The following is a 13,695-nucleotide window of genomic DNA, read 5'->3' as shown; positions in this document are numbered from 1 at the left end:
ATTTGAGCATCAAATATCATGATCAGAGAATTTAATCAATGTGGTCTTGCATGTTATATGAGTAATCAGCTTTTTCAGGTTAAGTGGGAGCCAAACACTTCCTCTGGGTCTCTAGTGTGTGAGGTAAAACCCAGACACTAGATCCATCATTCACTAATTGTTCCAGGACACAGTCATGGGAATCTGGATCAGAAGCAGACTATTTTGGATGTATACCATCACTCCAATAGAAACCGTGGGCTTCCCAATTGGTGCCCTAGTCCCCTGTGCCAAAATGCTGCCACTTTAGTGCTGTTTTTAAGTGCTGTTGATTCCTTTGTGTCTGTTAATTTTGTATTCTCAATCATGTTACTAAAAATGCAGATTTTACGACTTGAGGTGTGCACAAACAGAAATGTTTTATTTTGGTTTCGATTTTTTTTTTTGCTTGAAAAGATGAGATTATTATGGTCTGGATATTTGTAGATGGATTTTTAGCAACTGATTATATGTTTAGTTATTTTCTGACTTTTACATGATGAGATGAACAAATGTATGCAAGCAGTGAAAATCTTGAAGAATATACACGTTGTCAGTTTATGCAATGTATTTTCCTAATTTACTGTGTCTCTGAAGCTTATTTCCATATTGTTCATGAATCCAATTCGTAACCATCTGGTTGAGGAGAAATTCAGATAACTGCTAGTTGTCTTCTGTTTACTCTGTGTATCCTAAGAATGAAACCGTTTTTATAGAATGATTCTAAATTAGAATCTCAATATTCCAGGGTTCTTCAAAAAATTCACAGGCAATGTGTGTGTATTATATATATATATACACATATGACATTTTTGCGTCAAAGTAAGCATACCCTTTTAATTGTTTTAATTGTTTAAAACTTTTCAATTTCACAATTAATGCTAGAATATTAAAACTCTTGGTTGACAAGCCATTTGTCCTGTTTACCTTTCCTTGAATAAAATTCCCAGAAATGCACAGTTCTTGTTTAGAGGATTGGGTGATTTGGGTCAATAAAACAAATTATGAATCTATAATGGAAGATTGGGTAATTGACTCAATGCTAATCTTCATGTTCCAAGGAAATTAAAACATTTTATGAAATAGGTACTTTGAAAAACACTATTTCTTCTGCAAAGAAGCCTTACCTTTTACAGACTATTGTAGAAATACTACAGATTTTAGTGTCAAAAAACCTTAGGGCTATGCATGTGTCATGGGTGTTTAAGGCATCGGTTAGCATGCCTGAATCCATACATAAAGGCATGACTTCACCATCCTGCTCTCACTTCCAGCACTTAGCCTCCTGAAATTGCTCATTCTAAAGGACAATGGGTGACAACTCAAATAGTTTAGTTGCTGCCATTCGTGTAGAAGACTTCGGTTTCATTCCCAGGTCCCATCTTTGCTTGGCCCACTGGGTGCTGTGGTAATTTGGAAGATAAAGCAGCAGATGGCAACTCTGTCTTTCTAGTATTCAAATAAGTAAACTATGCTTTCTAAAACTTTAGTTTATAGCCTTGTGCCATATGATGTGTTCTTTAGTCAAAGAAAAATTCTTTATTTCTTACTTTCAAACAGATACGCTAATGCCTATCCTGCGAGGCTTTCACAATGATTCTATTTACTAATATAAAAACATAAATGGTATGCAGACCCTAAAGACATTCATGGCCAATGTATACCATCAAATATTTATGGGTGGGTTTCAGAATTTCATACAAAAATAAATACATATTTTTATTAATGTAAAAAGATTCAGGCCTGGTGTGGTGGCCTAGCAGTTAAAGTCCTCACCTTGAACGCATCAGGATCCCACATGGAGTTTGGTTCCAATCCCAGCAGTTCTACTTCCCATCCAGATTCTTGCCTGTGGCCTGGGAAAGCAGTCAAAGATGGCCCAAAGCCTGGGGACCCACATGGGAGACCTGGAGGAAGTTCCTGGCTCCTGCCTTTAGATCAGCGCAGCGCCAGCCTTTTCAGTCACTTGGGAAGTGAATCAATGGATGGAAGATCTTCCTCTCTGTCTCTCCTCCTCTCTATGTGTCTGACTTTCCAATAGAAATAAATAACTCTTCAACAACAACAACAACAAAAAAGATTCAATGCATTCGTTAGATTGTTTGAAGAAAACAACCGTATTTTCCTCCTTTCTCCCCTCCTGACCATCTCCATCCTTGTTTTTCCTAACTTTTTGCAAACAAAGTTTTGATCCACTCAATTCACAGGACTAATTCACTACTAACTATAGTAATATTCAACAAATAAAAATAGATCAGGTCAATTTAATTTTTTCATGTTTTTTTTGATTATTCTAGTAGAAAATGTCCACCATGAATTACATATATGTACATGTATATGCAGACATGTACACATGCATGTTTATGGGCTGTTGAAGCAAGCACATACACATATATACATGAATAATACATATGTGTATAAGTAAAATGTGCATGTCTGTGTCTACATACTTGTATATCGTCAACATTTTAAGATTTAATTATTCAAGGTCAAATTATTTATTTACTTATTTATGTTATCATCTTTTCACCTCTGTCCAAAGATAGAGCTGAGTTTTCAGCATAAAATAGGAGTAATAGTATTAATTTGGTAGGGATTCACATCTTTATAGTAGTCTTGCATCTGACAGAAGAAAGATATACTCCCAAAATATGACACAATTTTTAGAACATTTCCATAGACCTGACACCATGATATTTACTCATTAGATGTTTTTATGAGGAATCAGGTGAAATAATAGAAGATTCTGTGGCAGTCCTTTGTTAATAGGATCACACTTCAGTTTATGAGTTAGGGAGCAGAAATCTGTTCTTTTGAATCACTTTATGCTACTAACATAAACATGAATAAATTGCACAAGGCTTTGTTTTAGGAAACATTTTCAGGATCAAAAGTGTGTTATTCCCCACTTGTTCAGAATACAAAATTACTTCATGTAACAAAGAACTCCATACTTCAAAGGAACAGGACAGTTTTATTAACCACTGATGTAGGTTATCCATGTCTGATCTTTAATTCAACAGAGCAAACAAATGCCCCATTCAGCATTTTGTAGTTCCATCTCATGCTAATTTGCTTTTAAGAACATTTTCTCTTCAAGTTTGACTTTGTCAGAAATGTGCTTTAAAATCTTTTATCATATGTTATATCTAACTCTTTAATAACTTGTTGAGTAAAATCCTGTATAATATTTTTCCACCATGTTAAGTGATGACATTGCTTCTAAAAAATTATGTTACACATTGTAATGGTTTTAATTAGGAAATGCTCACTATAAAACGTCTAACTAATAAAGCAGAATCTATCACTTCTACTTATGCTAAATACAGAACCTGTTTTGATTTCAGGAATTCAAGAAGGTTCTACAGAAAAACGTTGTGGCTTACATCAGTCTTCATCATCCTGTCAGAGGTAACACAAGTCTATATCCGGTAGCATCCCCGTCTCTTCAACAGCTGGTAGTAGAGGTAAGATGAAAAACTCTTATGAAATGATTATGCTGAACTACGTTTTATTTGTCACTTTTAATTTTGTTCATTTCTTTAAAAAAAGTGTTTTTTTTTTTTAATTTTTTATTGGAAAGGCAGATTTACAGAGAGAAGGAGATGCAGAGAGAAAGGTCCTCCATCCACTGCTTCATTCCCCAAGTGGCAGCAACAGCCAGAGCTGAGTCTGTCGAAATCAGGATCCAGGAGCTTCCTCTGGGTCTCCTACATGAACAAAGGGTCCCAAGGCCTTGGGCCATCTTTCATTGCTTTTCCAAGCTACAAGCAGGGAGCTGGATTAGAAGTAGAGCACCTGGGATATGAACTGGTGCTGTAGGAGATCCTTACTTGGAGATGGAGAATTATTCCCCAATTAGTCATTGGGTTTGCCCCATTTTTGTTTATTTCTTTGAAAAAATATAAAAACTATTTCATGAATAATTGAAGGAATTATTGATTGTTGATTTTCAAAAAGCAATAACCCACAAACTAATTTCTCATGTTCTAGCATTCTTCACTTGCCACTCCTTTAAAACTAAAGAGGAAAAAAATATTATATAGAAAGAAGACATGTAAAATATAAACTTACTTCTTAAAATTGAATTTTGGCCTTAACTCTAGTGGTAAAGACATGAGTTAAGATGTTTGTGTGTCAGTGTTTCAGATCATTCCCATTCCAATGTCCTGCCAATGGAGACCCTGAGAGTCAGCAAATGATTTGAAGGCAGTTAGATTCCTGCCATTCACACAGGAGACCTGGATTGAGTCCCCTGCTCCTGGTTTCAGTCTGGTACAATTGTTGTAATATTGAGAGTATTTGGGATTGAGTCTGCATGTGGGAACTGCCTTTCTGTCTTGCCCACTCATTGCCTTTCAGATAAATTAAAAACAAACACAAAAACTTTCTCAAGTCTCCATTCTGCAGTCTTGACATTTTGTGATAAACTTGTCACTTTTGAGTTTCCTCTTCCTCATTCACGTTTTGAGAAGAATTATGATGATGTTTTATCTTTTTGACTTTAAGCCCTGATGATATTTTATCTTTTTGACTTTAAGCCTTCAAGAAAAAGAATGTTATGAATTCTAAGTTTAATGAATTTGGAACTACTGCTTAAGCAAATATTTATGGAAACAGAAGGCAGTAAATAGTTACTTTATCTTACAGTAAAGTAACTATTTTCTGATGATTTAAAAAATTCTGATGATATTTATATTGTTGAAAAGGATATATGCCCATGTGGACCACTGATTAGGGTGGGGAGGGTCAGGGAGTGGGGGAAAGTGGGTGAGACAATTGCTTGCATTTTTTTTTTCTTCCTGCATCTGGAGGAAGGGCAGAGAGGAGAGAGAGGGCTCCTCCCAGCAGTCCAAACTGGATCACAGGAAGTGAATCAGAGGCAATGAGCAGTGTTTTTGATTGGCCATAATTCTTCACTGAAATGTAATGCAAACTAACATTTTATGACTTTCATAAAGTATTTTCTAGTTTAATAGTTTCCATTGACATTTCTATATGTCCTACAATACAATGTCCCAAAATTTCTTTGCTCACTCTAAGTTTATAAAATATTTTCACAATTGGATCTAATTAAAGAAAGTATTAAGAAAAAACTTTTTTCTTTTGAAATTGTGAATATGTCTGTGTTTCATGGAACATATTACAATTATAAGCATATCAGAAACTTGTACAACATATATTATTTATCTCAAAGGGATGGATATTATTCTTACAGAATAAATTTCATGGCACAATTATAAATGCTAACTTAAGATATTTTGTACTGTAAAATTCAGTATTGCAATTTTCTTTGAAATATGAAAGCACTCTTAAGGCAAAAATTGATGGATGTTACAAAATCAACATGCAAAATAGTCACCTTTTGTAAATGATGAACTCACAGAACGAGAAATCAGGAAAGATGTCCCATCCACAAGAATCCCAAAAGCTAAATACTTTCGAACAATGAATTTCATTAAAGAAGTAAAAAGTCTCAAATAAAAATTTATGAAACATTGAAAAAGAAATCATGAAAAATACAGCAAAGTGGAAAGTAATTCTTGCCTCATGGATCAGAAAAATAAGATGTCTCTACTACCTAAAAACAATCTATGGAATCATTGTAATGCCTATCAGAACACCAAAAAAAAAAAAAAAAACCTAACTTTCAAAGGAGTCATAGAAGACCCAGAATATTCAAGGGAATCCAGAGCAAAAGCAGTCTAATTTGAGGCAGCACAATACCTGATAGCAAAGCCTCCAGAAAGCTCTCATAATTGAAATAATACAGTATTAAAACAGGGAGAATTCAGCACAAAAGATGACTGCAACCTTATTTCTTGTCTCACATGATGGAAGAAGTTTCATGTGGACAATTTCAGTGTGCAAAGCAAGATTTATTTAAGAGAGTGAAAGAGAGGACTCCTATCCTAGTAATAGCAGGAAGCTAGAAGGGAAGAAAGATTCACAAAAATGGTGCAAGTGGTGTCTTTATTCAATGGCCAGCACCTAGGTGGACTGTCCTATTCCAGCACACATAGAAAAAGGGAACAGTCCCATAAGCTAGCCAGGTTTCTTAAGTATTGACCATCCAATCAATTAAGAGACCACTAGCTCCTGATGCAAACCTGTCAATCAACCAACCTTCTATCAGTGCACGATACAAATCATCCAATCAACTGGAGGGGCATGGAACACAGATACCCAGTTAATGCATCATGCAGTTTAAACTGGTCAGTCAGTAAGAGCTACATCCCATGTGCTACTGAAAAGGTAAGGCATAGAGAGAGCATGGGTTTATATTTGAAAAGGTAACTTCACCAAGAAACAGAGACTCTAATTGCACCTTAGCCCATCTGACTCCTCATGACATAAAAACCAATACATGGATTAATGGAATGGAATAAAAGGCCCAGAAATTAATCTACATATGCATAACCACCTCATTTTTGACAAACATGCTAAGATTGTTTATTGGAAGAAGAATAATCTTTTCAACAAATAGCAAAATATCAGTAGAGGGAAGTCACATCTGGCAGAATAGGAAAATCTATACAAGATACCTATTCAACAGAGGATTAGCATTCTGATTATGTGAATAACTTCAGCAACAACAAGAACAGCAACAACACCACAACAGCCAATATAAATATGAAATTGACAAAGGACCTCAACAGACAGTTCTCAAAAGAAAGATCAACAAACACTTGAAATCAAATGATCAATAAATAAAAGAAAAAAATTCAACATTGATATTCATCAGAGAAACACAAATCAAAGTAGAAATGAAATAGCACCTCACCAGTTTATGACTTAGCAAAAGCCCAAAACACAGGGACTAGCAAATACCCGTGAGTATGTCAAGAAAGGAGAACACTTATATACTGTTTTGGGGGATGTAATTAGTGCAACAACTGTGGAAAGAGTGAGAAAATCTCTTCAAAACAAATAACAAAAGCTGGAAATAGGATTGTCATATGATCCAACAATCCTACTACTGGGTATATCACCAAAAAGACTGTGAGTGGTGGAAACCCAATTACTTGAGCCATTTCTTGCGGTTTTTGCAAAGTTAGAGTCCAGTTCAAGCTTGGATTCAAACCTGAGTACTTAGATATGGGACATGAGCATTTTACTGGTCCAATGCTTGCTCCAAAGGAGGATTTGAAGAACTATATTTAAAATAATATTATACTTTGGATTGCTATTAAGTCATTAAAAAGAATGAAATTCTACCATTTGCAATAAAATGCTCCCAACTAGAGGCCATTATACTCAGTGAAATAAGCCAATCCCCAAAGGTTAGGTATCTTATGTTCTCTCTCTCTGATATAAGGCAACCTTCCCGTAAAATACAAGATGAATAGATATATAAGTAAGGATATCTTCCATCCATTGGTTCACTCCCTAAAAGGTCGCAACCGCAGGAGTCTTGTAGGCCAAAGCCAGGAGCTGAAACTCCTAAAGCAGAAGCAAAGCAGCTACCACAAACATGAGATACCAGGGTTGCAAGCAGTGGCTTAACCCAATGCAATAAACTCCTGCCCCAAAATATGGTGTTCTGAAATGTACATCTTCATGATATTGAGAAATGTATGTAGTTGCGTAAACACCAGCATGATTAACACACACACCATTTCTATTATCTAAAAAGTTTCATTGTACTTTTTTCATTAAATAATTTCCTTTACTCCTAGTTCCACATACTTCCTTATCACTATAGTTTTTCTTTTAAACTATCATAAAGTGATGGATTCATTCATTGTGTAAGGCCTTTATGTATGATTTATTTTACTTTTTATGAGTATGATGCTTACAATTTACACATGGTGGTAATATATCAGCCTTACAACAGCTTCTAGACTGCTGATAAAATAATTGGGATAGGAATGAGAGCAATACTTTTGATGACCTTTCACTATCGTAATATTCTAAATTTGATTTTAAAATGAAGCAGTTATATCATTGAAAATGAGCAAAAAAGTCATTTCCTTCAGGGCAGTCTAATGAATTTAAACCATACCACCCAGAGTGAAAAGGATATAATTGCTTGGAAATGCAGAAATATTTAAAGAGTCTGAATCTAATAAAAGGGAATATAAGTTTTCCTTAAGATTCGTGAAAGACTGACCTTTAAAAAATTATCTGAAGAACATTGTAATGTTGATAGTTACCAACATTGGGTAATAGGAACATTAGGATTCATCGTATTGTTTTCTTTCTTGTATACTTGTAAATTTTATATAAAGAATAACTTGAAAAATACATAAAACATGTTTAATTTTTATCAACTATAATATTGATAACTTAAAAATTAGTTACCTTAGAAAATTAGATAACTTAAAAATATATACTCTCTTGAGGATATATATTATTGATTTAACCCATTGAGTAATAAATAAGGAGCAAATAAGGAGCAAAAACTAAGGCTTTTATCCAAATGATTTTTTTTTCAGATACTCTGGTTACTATTTGAATATATTTTTCTTCTTTAATTGGGTTACTAATATTTTTAGAATAAGAGTTACTTTACTAGGGCCTGGCACAGTAGACACTTATCGGCTGTTCTACTTCCCGTCCAGCTTCCTGGTTGTGGCCTGGGAAGGCAGTAAAAAGAACAACCCAAAGCCTTGGGACAGTATAGGCCCTGTGGGAGATCCAGGAAAAGCTCCTGACTCTTGGCTTTGGGTCAGTTCAGCAGCGTTGTGGTCACTTGGGGAGTGAATAAGCAGATGAAAGATCTTTCTTTCTCTCCTTACTGTAAATCTGATTTTCCAATAAAAACAAAAAAATCTTTTTTAATATATTTTTATTTTGAATTTTAAGTTATGTGGTACAATTTTGTATAGGTTGGGATACCCCCAAAACTCCCACCCCCCATCAGATTTTCCCCATTTTTCTACAATGGTGTAGTCCTTCATTAGGAATCATAACTCTATCAGTCTCTTATTTAAGTGCACCCTGGCATTTTTGGTATAGGCAATGTCAGACAGCAGAGCATCCCATTGTCTAATATTGTCCAACAGTTTCATCGGGAATCCATCTTTTGTCTGGAAGCAGGGAGGCATGGTCCATCATACCTCCCACATCTGTATATGATAGACCCCAGTTCTCCATCACTATACATTCCATAATTGAGAAGCCATGAAAGGAGGTCAACAACCGGAATGAGTTAGAACAGCCACCACCACCACCCCCACAACAAGTTACAGCACCATGAAAAAATGTGCCACTGAGTAACCAACATATGAGTGACAAAATGAAAACACCAAAGTTTCTTGGGAAAGATGAGGCCACCAGGTCATCCATGAGGCAGCAATGAATTCAACAAGAGAAAAGAAAGTATTTGGAATAATTAAAACTTAAATTAAAAAAAATCAAAACATATGGGATGCAGTCAAAACAAAAACAAAACAAAAATAAAAAAACCATATGGATCGGATTATTGAAGTTAAACTTTTCAAGCTGGTTTCCCCATATAAGAGAGAACATATGCATTTGTTCTTCTGTGATTGACTCGTATCCTGAGCATAATGATGTCCTGCTGGGACCACCTGGTTGTAAATAGTGTAATTTCATTCTTCTTAACAGCTGAATAATATTCCATGGAGTAGGTGTACCACATTTTCTTAAACCACTCTTCTTTGGATGCACATCTGGATTGTTTCTATGTCTTTGCTATTGTAGATTGTGCTGCTGCAAATAGAGAATTACAGATCCCCTTCTCACATGCAGATCTCACTTCTATTGGGTATATTGCTAGGAGCGGGATACTTGGGTCATACGGCAGGTTTATTTGCAATTCTCCAAGTACTCTCCATACTTTAAAAAAAAATTTTTAAAGAGTTACTTAGGACCATGTGCATATTTAGAATTAAAAATTCAGAAAACCAAAAAATAAATGTTAATGTTTCTATTATCCCAGACATTTAATAAGTATATGTGTATATATATACACACTATATATACTTATTATATATATATATAACTTTAAAAATGTATGTAGCATTGGGTCCAGCGCGACAGCAGAGTGGTTAAAGTCCTTGCCTTGCATGCGCCAGGAACCCATATGGGTGCTGGTTCTAATCCCGGTAGCCCTGCTTCCCATCCAGCTCCCTGCCTGTGGCCTGGGAAAGCAATGGAGGACGGCCCAAAGCCTTGGGATCCTGCACCCATGTGGGAGACCTGGAAGAGCTCCTAGCTTCAGATTGGCTCAGCTCCAGCCATTGCGCTCACTTGGGCGTGAATCATTGGACAGAAATTCTTCCTTTCTGTTACTCCTCCTCTCTGTATATCTGCCTTTCCAATAAAAATAAATAAATCTTTTAAAACATGTATATATAGCTTTATATATATTTATATATATATATAGTTTTAAAAAATGTATACAATTATTTATTCAAAGGAGTTACAGAGTGAGGGAGAGTCAGTGTGATTGTCCATCTCCTGGCTTATTCACAAATGTTTGCAGTGTTCAGTGAATAGCAAACTCAAAGCAAGGAGCTGGGAGCTTCATCTGGGTCTTAGTTTTTGAAATCATCTTTCATAGAACACAGAAAGTATTGATTTTGCCTTTAGAAACACAGAATGTGATCGTCTATATATTAGTTTGGGCTCTCCAAGTCTCAAACAGTGTTGAATTTTTCTAAGATGTTATTTTGGAAAAGCCTGCAGCCTTTATACATATGGTATATATGAGCCATATCTAACCATGTTCTACCTAAGACCTGCTTTTAGAAAACTTCAAAATCTTGCAAACCTGATCAAAGCCAAACATTTGTACTGTTATTGTAAAACCTGAACAGGGAGTGGACAGTGTTTTTTTTTTTTTTTTCAAGTGTATGAAAAATAGTCAAAAATATTTGACTTATAAGCACTTATTTTTTGGCATATTTATTGGATTTATCCAAAGGATAGAATTACAGTGAGAGTGAAGTAGCGAAAGAAAAAGAGAGAAGGTTTTAGAGAGAGGGAGGGAAAGATTTCTTCTGCTCACTCGCGCACTCCAAAATGGTCAGTACAGGTCTTGGCCTGGCTCAAGCCAGGAACCAAGAGTTTTATCTTAAGCTTATGTACGTTTGCAGGGGCCCAACACTTGGGGCCATCTTTCACTGTTTTTCCCAGGCACATCAATAAGAAGGATCAGAGTAGAACAGCTGGGATTTGAACTGCTATCCATATGGGATGCCAGCCTACTGGGCACTGACTTAATGTGTTACACCACAATGAAAGCCCAGGGTGTTTCTTCCAAGACTTTTTATTATGTACAAACCACTGTTGAACAGAAGATAAAATATGATTCAAATCAACCATGTTCACTTGAGTGTTGAGGCCATTATTAAGCTGCAGTATTACTTCATTATTGTGAACATGCCCTTCTGTTGGAGGGCTGATTTATGTACCATACGTTTACAGAAGCTCAAACTGTGTGTGCTATTGTTCTCGAGGTTGTAGGACACAAGCAGATAAGATTTCCCTGCTCCTACAGGCTTTTTGATTTTATCATGAACTGAGACACTGAATGAAAAAAAAAATGAAAATAAAAGAATGCAGGTGATGGATGCCATACTAGAAATCAGAGTAAAGAGATGATGTGATGGGTTGAACTCAGAACTGTATTAGGTGACACTGGCACAAAGTTTGATTGACTCAGCATCTGGCAGGAATGCAAGAATCTGTCATTTGAAAGACGTATTTTAGTGAATCACCGATGTTTCTTTTCAAATCACATGAGTTAGTGTATCTTTCCATTTTCTGATCAAATCCACAGCAATTCTGGTTAGCTTTTGTTCCGTTCCTTCTCTGTGGGGAAAACTGAAATGCCACATATATGCCTGCAGTATTTAAATCTTTTAGTAATCCTTCTGTATAAGGAATAATGTGCATGTTACTTCAAATTTAGCCATACATTCAAGTCTACTGTTGGCTTTTGCAAAAGACTTTTGCAAGTGTAAGCACTACACATGATCACTATTTAAAACATTTGGCAAACAGTGATATGAGCAATACAAGTGTTATTGAATATGTGGGAAATGTCTTTGCAATTTTTCTTAATCTAGTCATTAAAGGATTATATTTGTTTCAATTAATATTGTTACATCATGCTGCATCTTGTAAATTCTGATTTTTAATTAATTCTTCCTTTGGGTTTCTGGAACTTATTTTTTCCCACAAGTATTGCTGACCAAAGTGCAAAATCGGAGATTGTATAGTGATACTTTGTTTATTGGTTCAGTTACCGCCAGGGATGCCCTCATCCCCTGCCAGCTTACATGGGTTCATGTTTTTGGCTTCCTTTCTGATCCAGCTTCTAATAACATGAATCCTGTGGGGCTGCAGGTGATGGTTCAAGTACTACCATTTGGGTCTCTGCTACTCTTCTAAACTGAGGTCTGGGGTTGTGTATTTGACCTGGGTTAGTCCCTGGTGCTGATGGCATGGAAGAAGTGAGTCAAAGCATTGAACAACTCTTTCTGCCTCTTCAAGGAAATAATTGAATGAAATTTAGAGGGAATGGTAGTAGTATTTTGAATCTGGGTTTGAACCAGTGTTCGGCCTAACAGTTATGATTCCCGAGTGCCGTATTGAAGTGCCCGGGTTCCTCAACCCCAGCTCCCTACTCTAATTTCTTAGCCATATGGTTCCTTGGAGGGAGCCATGATGGCTCAAGTAATTGAGTTCTTGCCAGCTATTTGGAAAGCCTAAATTGCTCTCGTGGCTCTTGGCTCTCACCCTGGAATGCTTATAGCTTTGGGCAAAGTTGGATAATGGCCAGTCAATTGGAGCTCTCTCTGTCTCTGTGTCTGTCTCCATAATACTCTGTGTCTGTCTCTGTCACTCTTCCTTTCTGCCTCTCAAAAAATTTCTTTAAAAAACTAAATAATGTTCCTTTTTCTCTTTTCTCTCTTTGTTCTTTATAATTTTAATGGAGAAAATTGAAAAAAAAATATCGATTTACTTTGTTTCTTGGAAATGTAAAATTGGCTTTGCAACATTCTTCTATTGATTCGTTTTTCATTACATGCAACATATTTTTTTCAAATTTTCTAATGAGAGAAATTCTCTTCTTTTCCTTGTTCACATTATTTGTAGCTCTGCACAGTAGATGTTCCTTCTGCTGCTCCCTCTCCTACTAGATAACCGAAGGACTCTATTGACTAATAAGTGAACTGAAACACTCGTTTGTATTAATTTGTCACTTCGATAACATCTCACTTTTAAAATTATGATTCTATTGGCAGGCTCATGTAGTTGCTAGGCTTGAAGGGCTTTGCTTTGCATTAAAACCCAATGATCTCTTCAGTTGATTGTTCTTTTACAAGCTTTTCTGTTTATTACATACCGACAGCATATAAATCCCGTTTAATTTAAATCTAGCCATCAAAGAAAGTCTTAGTGAAATTGTTAAAATTCTAAACTTGTGGGCAGATAATTTAAATACTTGGATTCCGTTATCAAAGGATGTCAAATTGTAAGCAATGTGAGGTATTTAAAAATCTATGTTGAAGGCCTTTCTGTGATCATAATTAACATCACAATATTAAAATGTGTTTAGCTGAGTTCCATTTTGTGTGTGACTTTGATTGATATGTTGGGCGTCAGCATCTAGAGGACATTATAGAGCGACCATTCCCCTCATAAAAGGTATTAGTGACTAACCATTGCTGGCAGTTGAAATAAGGTCGTTAACTCAAT

The 13,695-nt window shown here is 35.7% G+C and overlaps 1 protein-coding gene across 1 annotated transcript in view; it reads left to right on the top strand.

Moving 5' to 3' along the window:
* Positions 1 to 13,695, top strand: part of NAALADL2 (N-acetylated alpha-linked acidic dipeptidase like 2) — a 630,278-nt gene that overhangs the window by 345,181 nt on the left and 271,402 nt on the right. Inside the window, exon 9 of the mRNA XM_041002590.1 lies at positions 3,366 to 3,485. Within this exon, the coding sequence (XP_040858524.1) occupies positions 3,366 to 3,485 (120 nt within the window). The remainder of the gene's footprint in view (positions 1 to 3,365; positions 3,486 to 13,695) is intronic.

The sequence above is a fragment of the Ochotona curzoniae genome, unplaced genomic scaffold, assembly GCF_017591425.1.
Source record: "Ochotona curzoniae isolate NIBS_2020 unplaced genomic scaffold, NIBS_Ocur_1.0 scaffold_2587, whole genome shotgun sequence".
NCBI lineage: Eukaryota > Metazoa > Chordata > Mammalia > Lagomorpha > Ochotonidae > Ochotona > Ochotona curzoniae.
The sequence above is the reverse complement of the archived record's forward strand: the minus strand, read 5'-3'. Positions and strand labels throughout refer to the sequence as shown.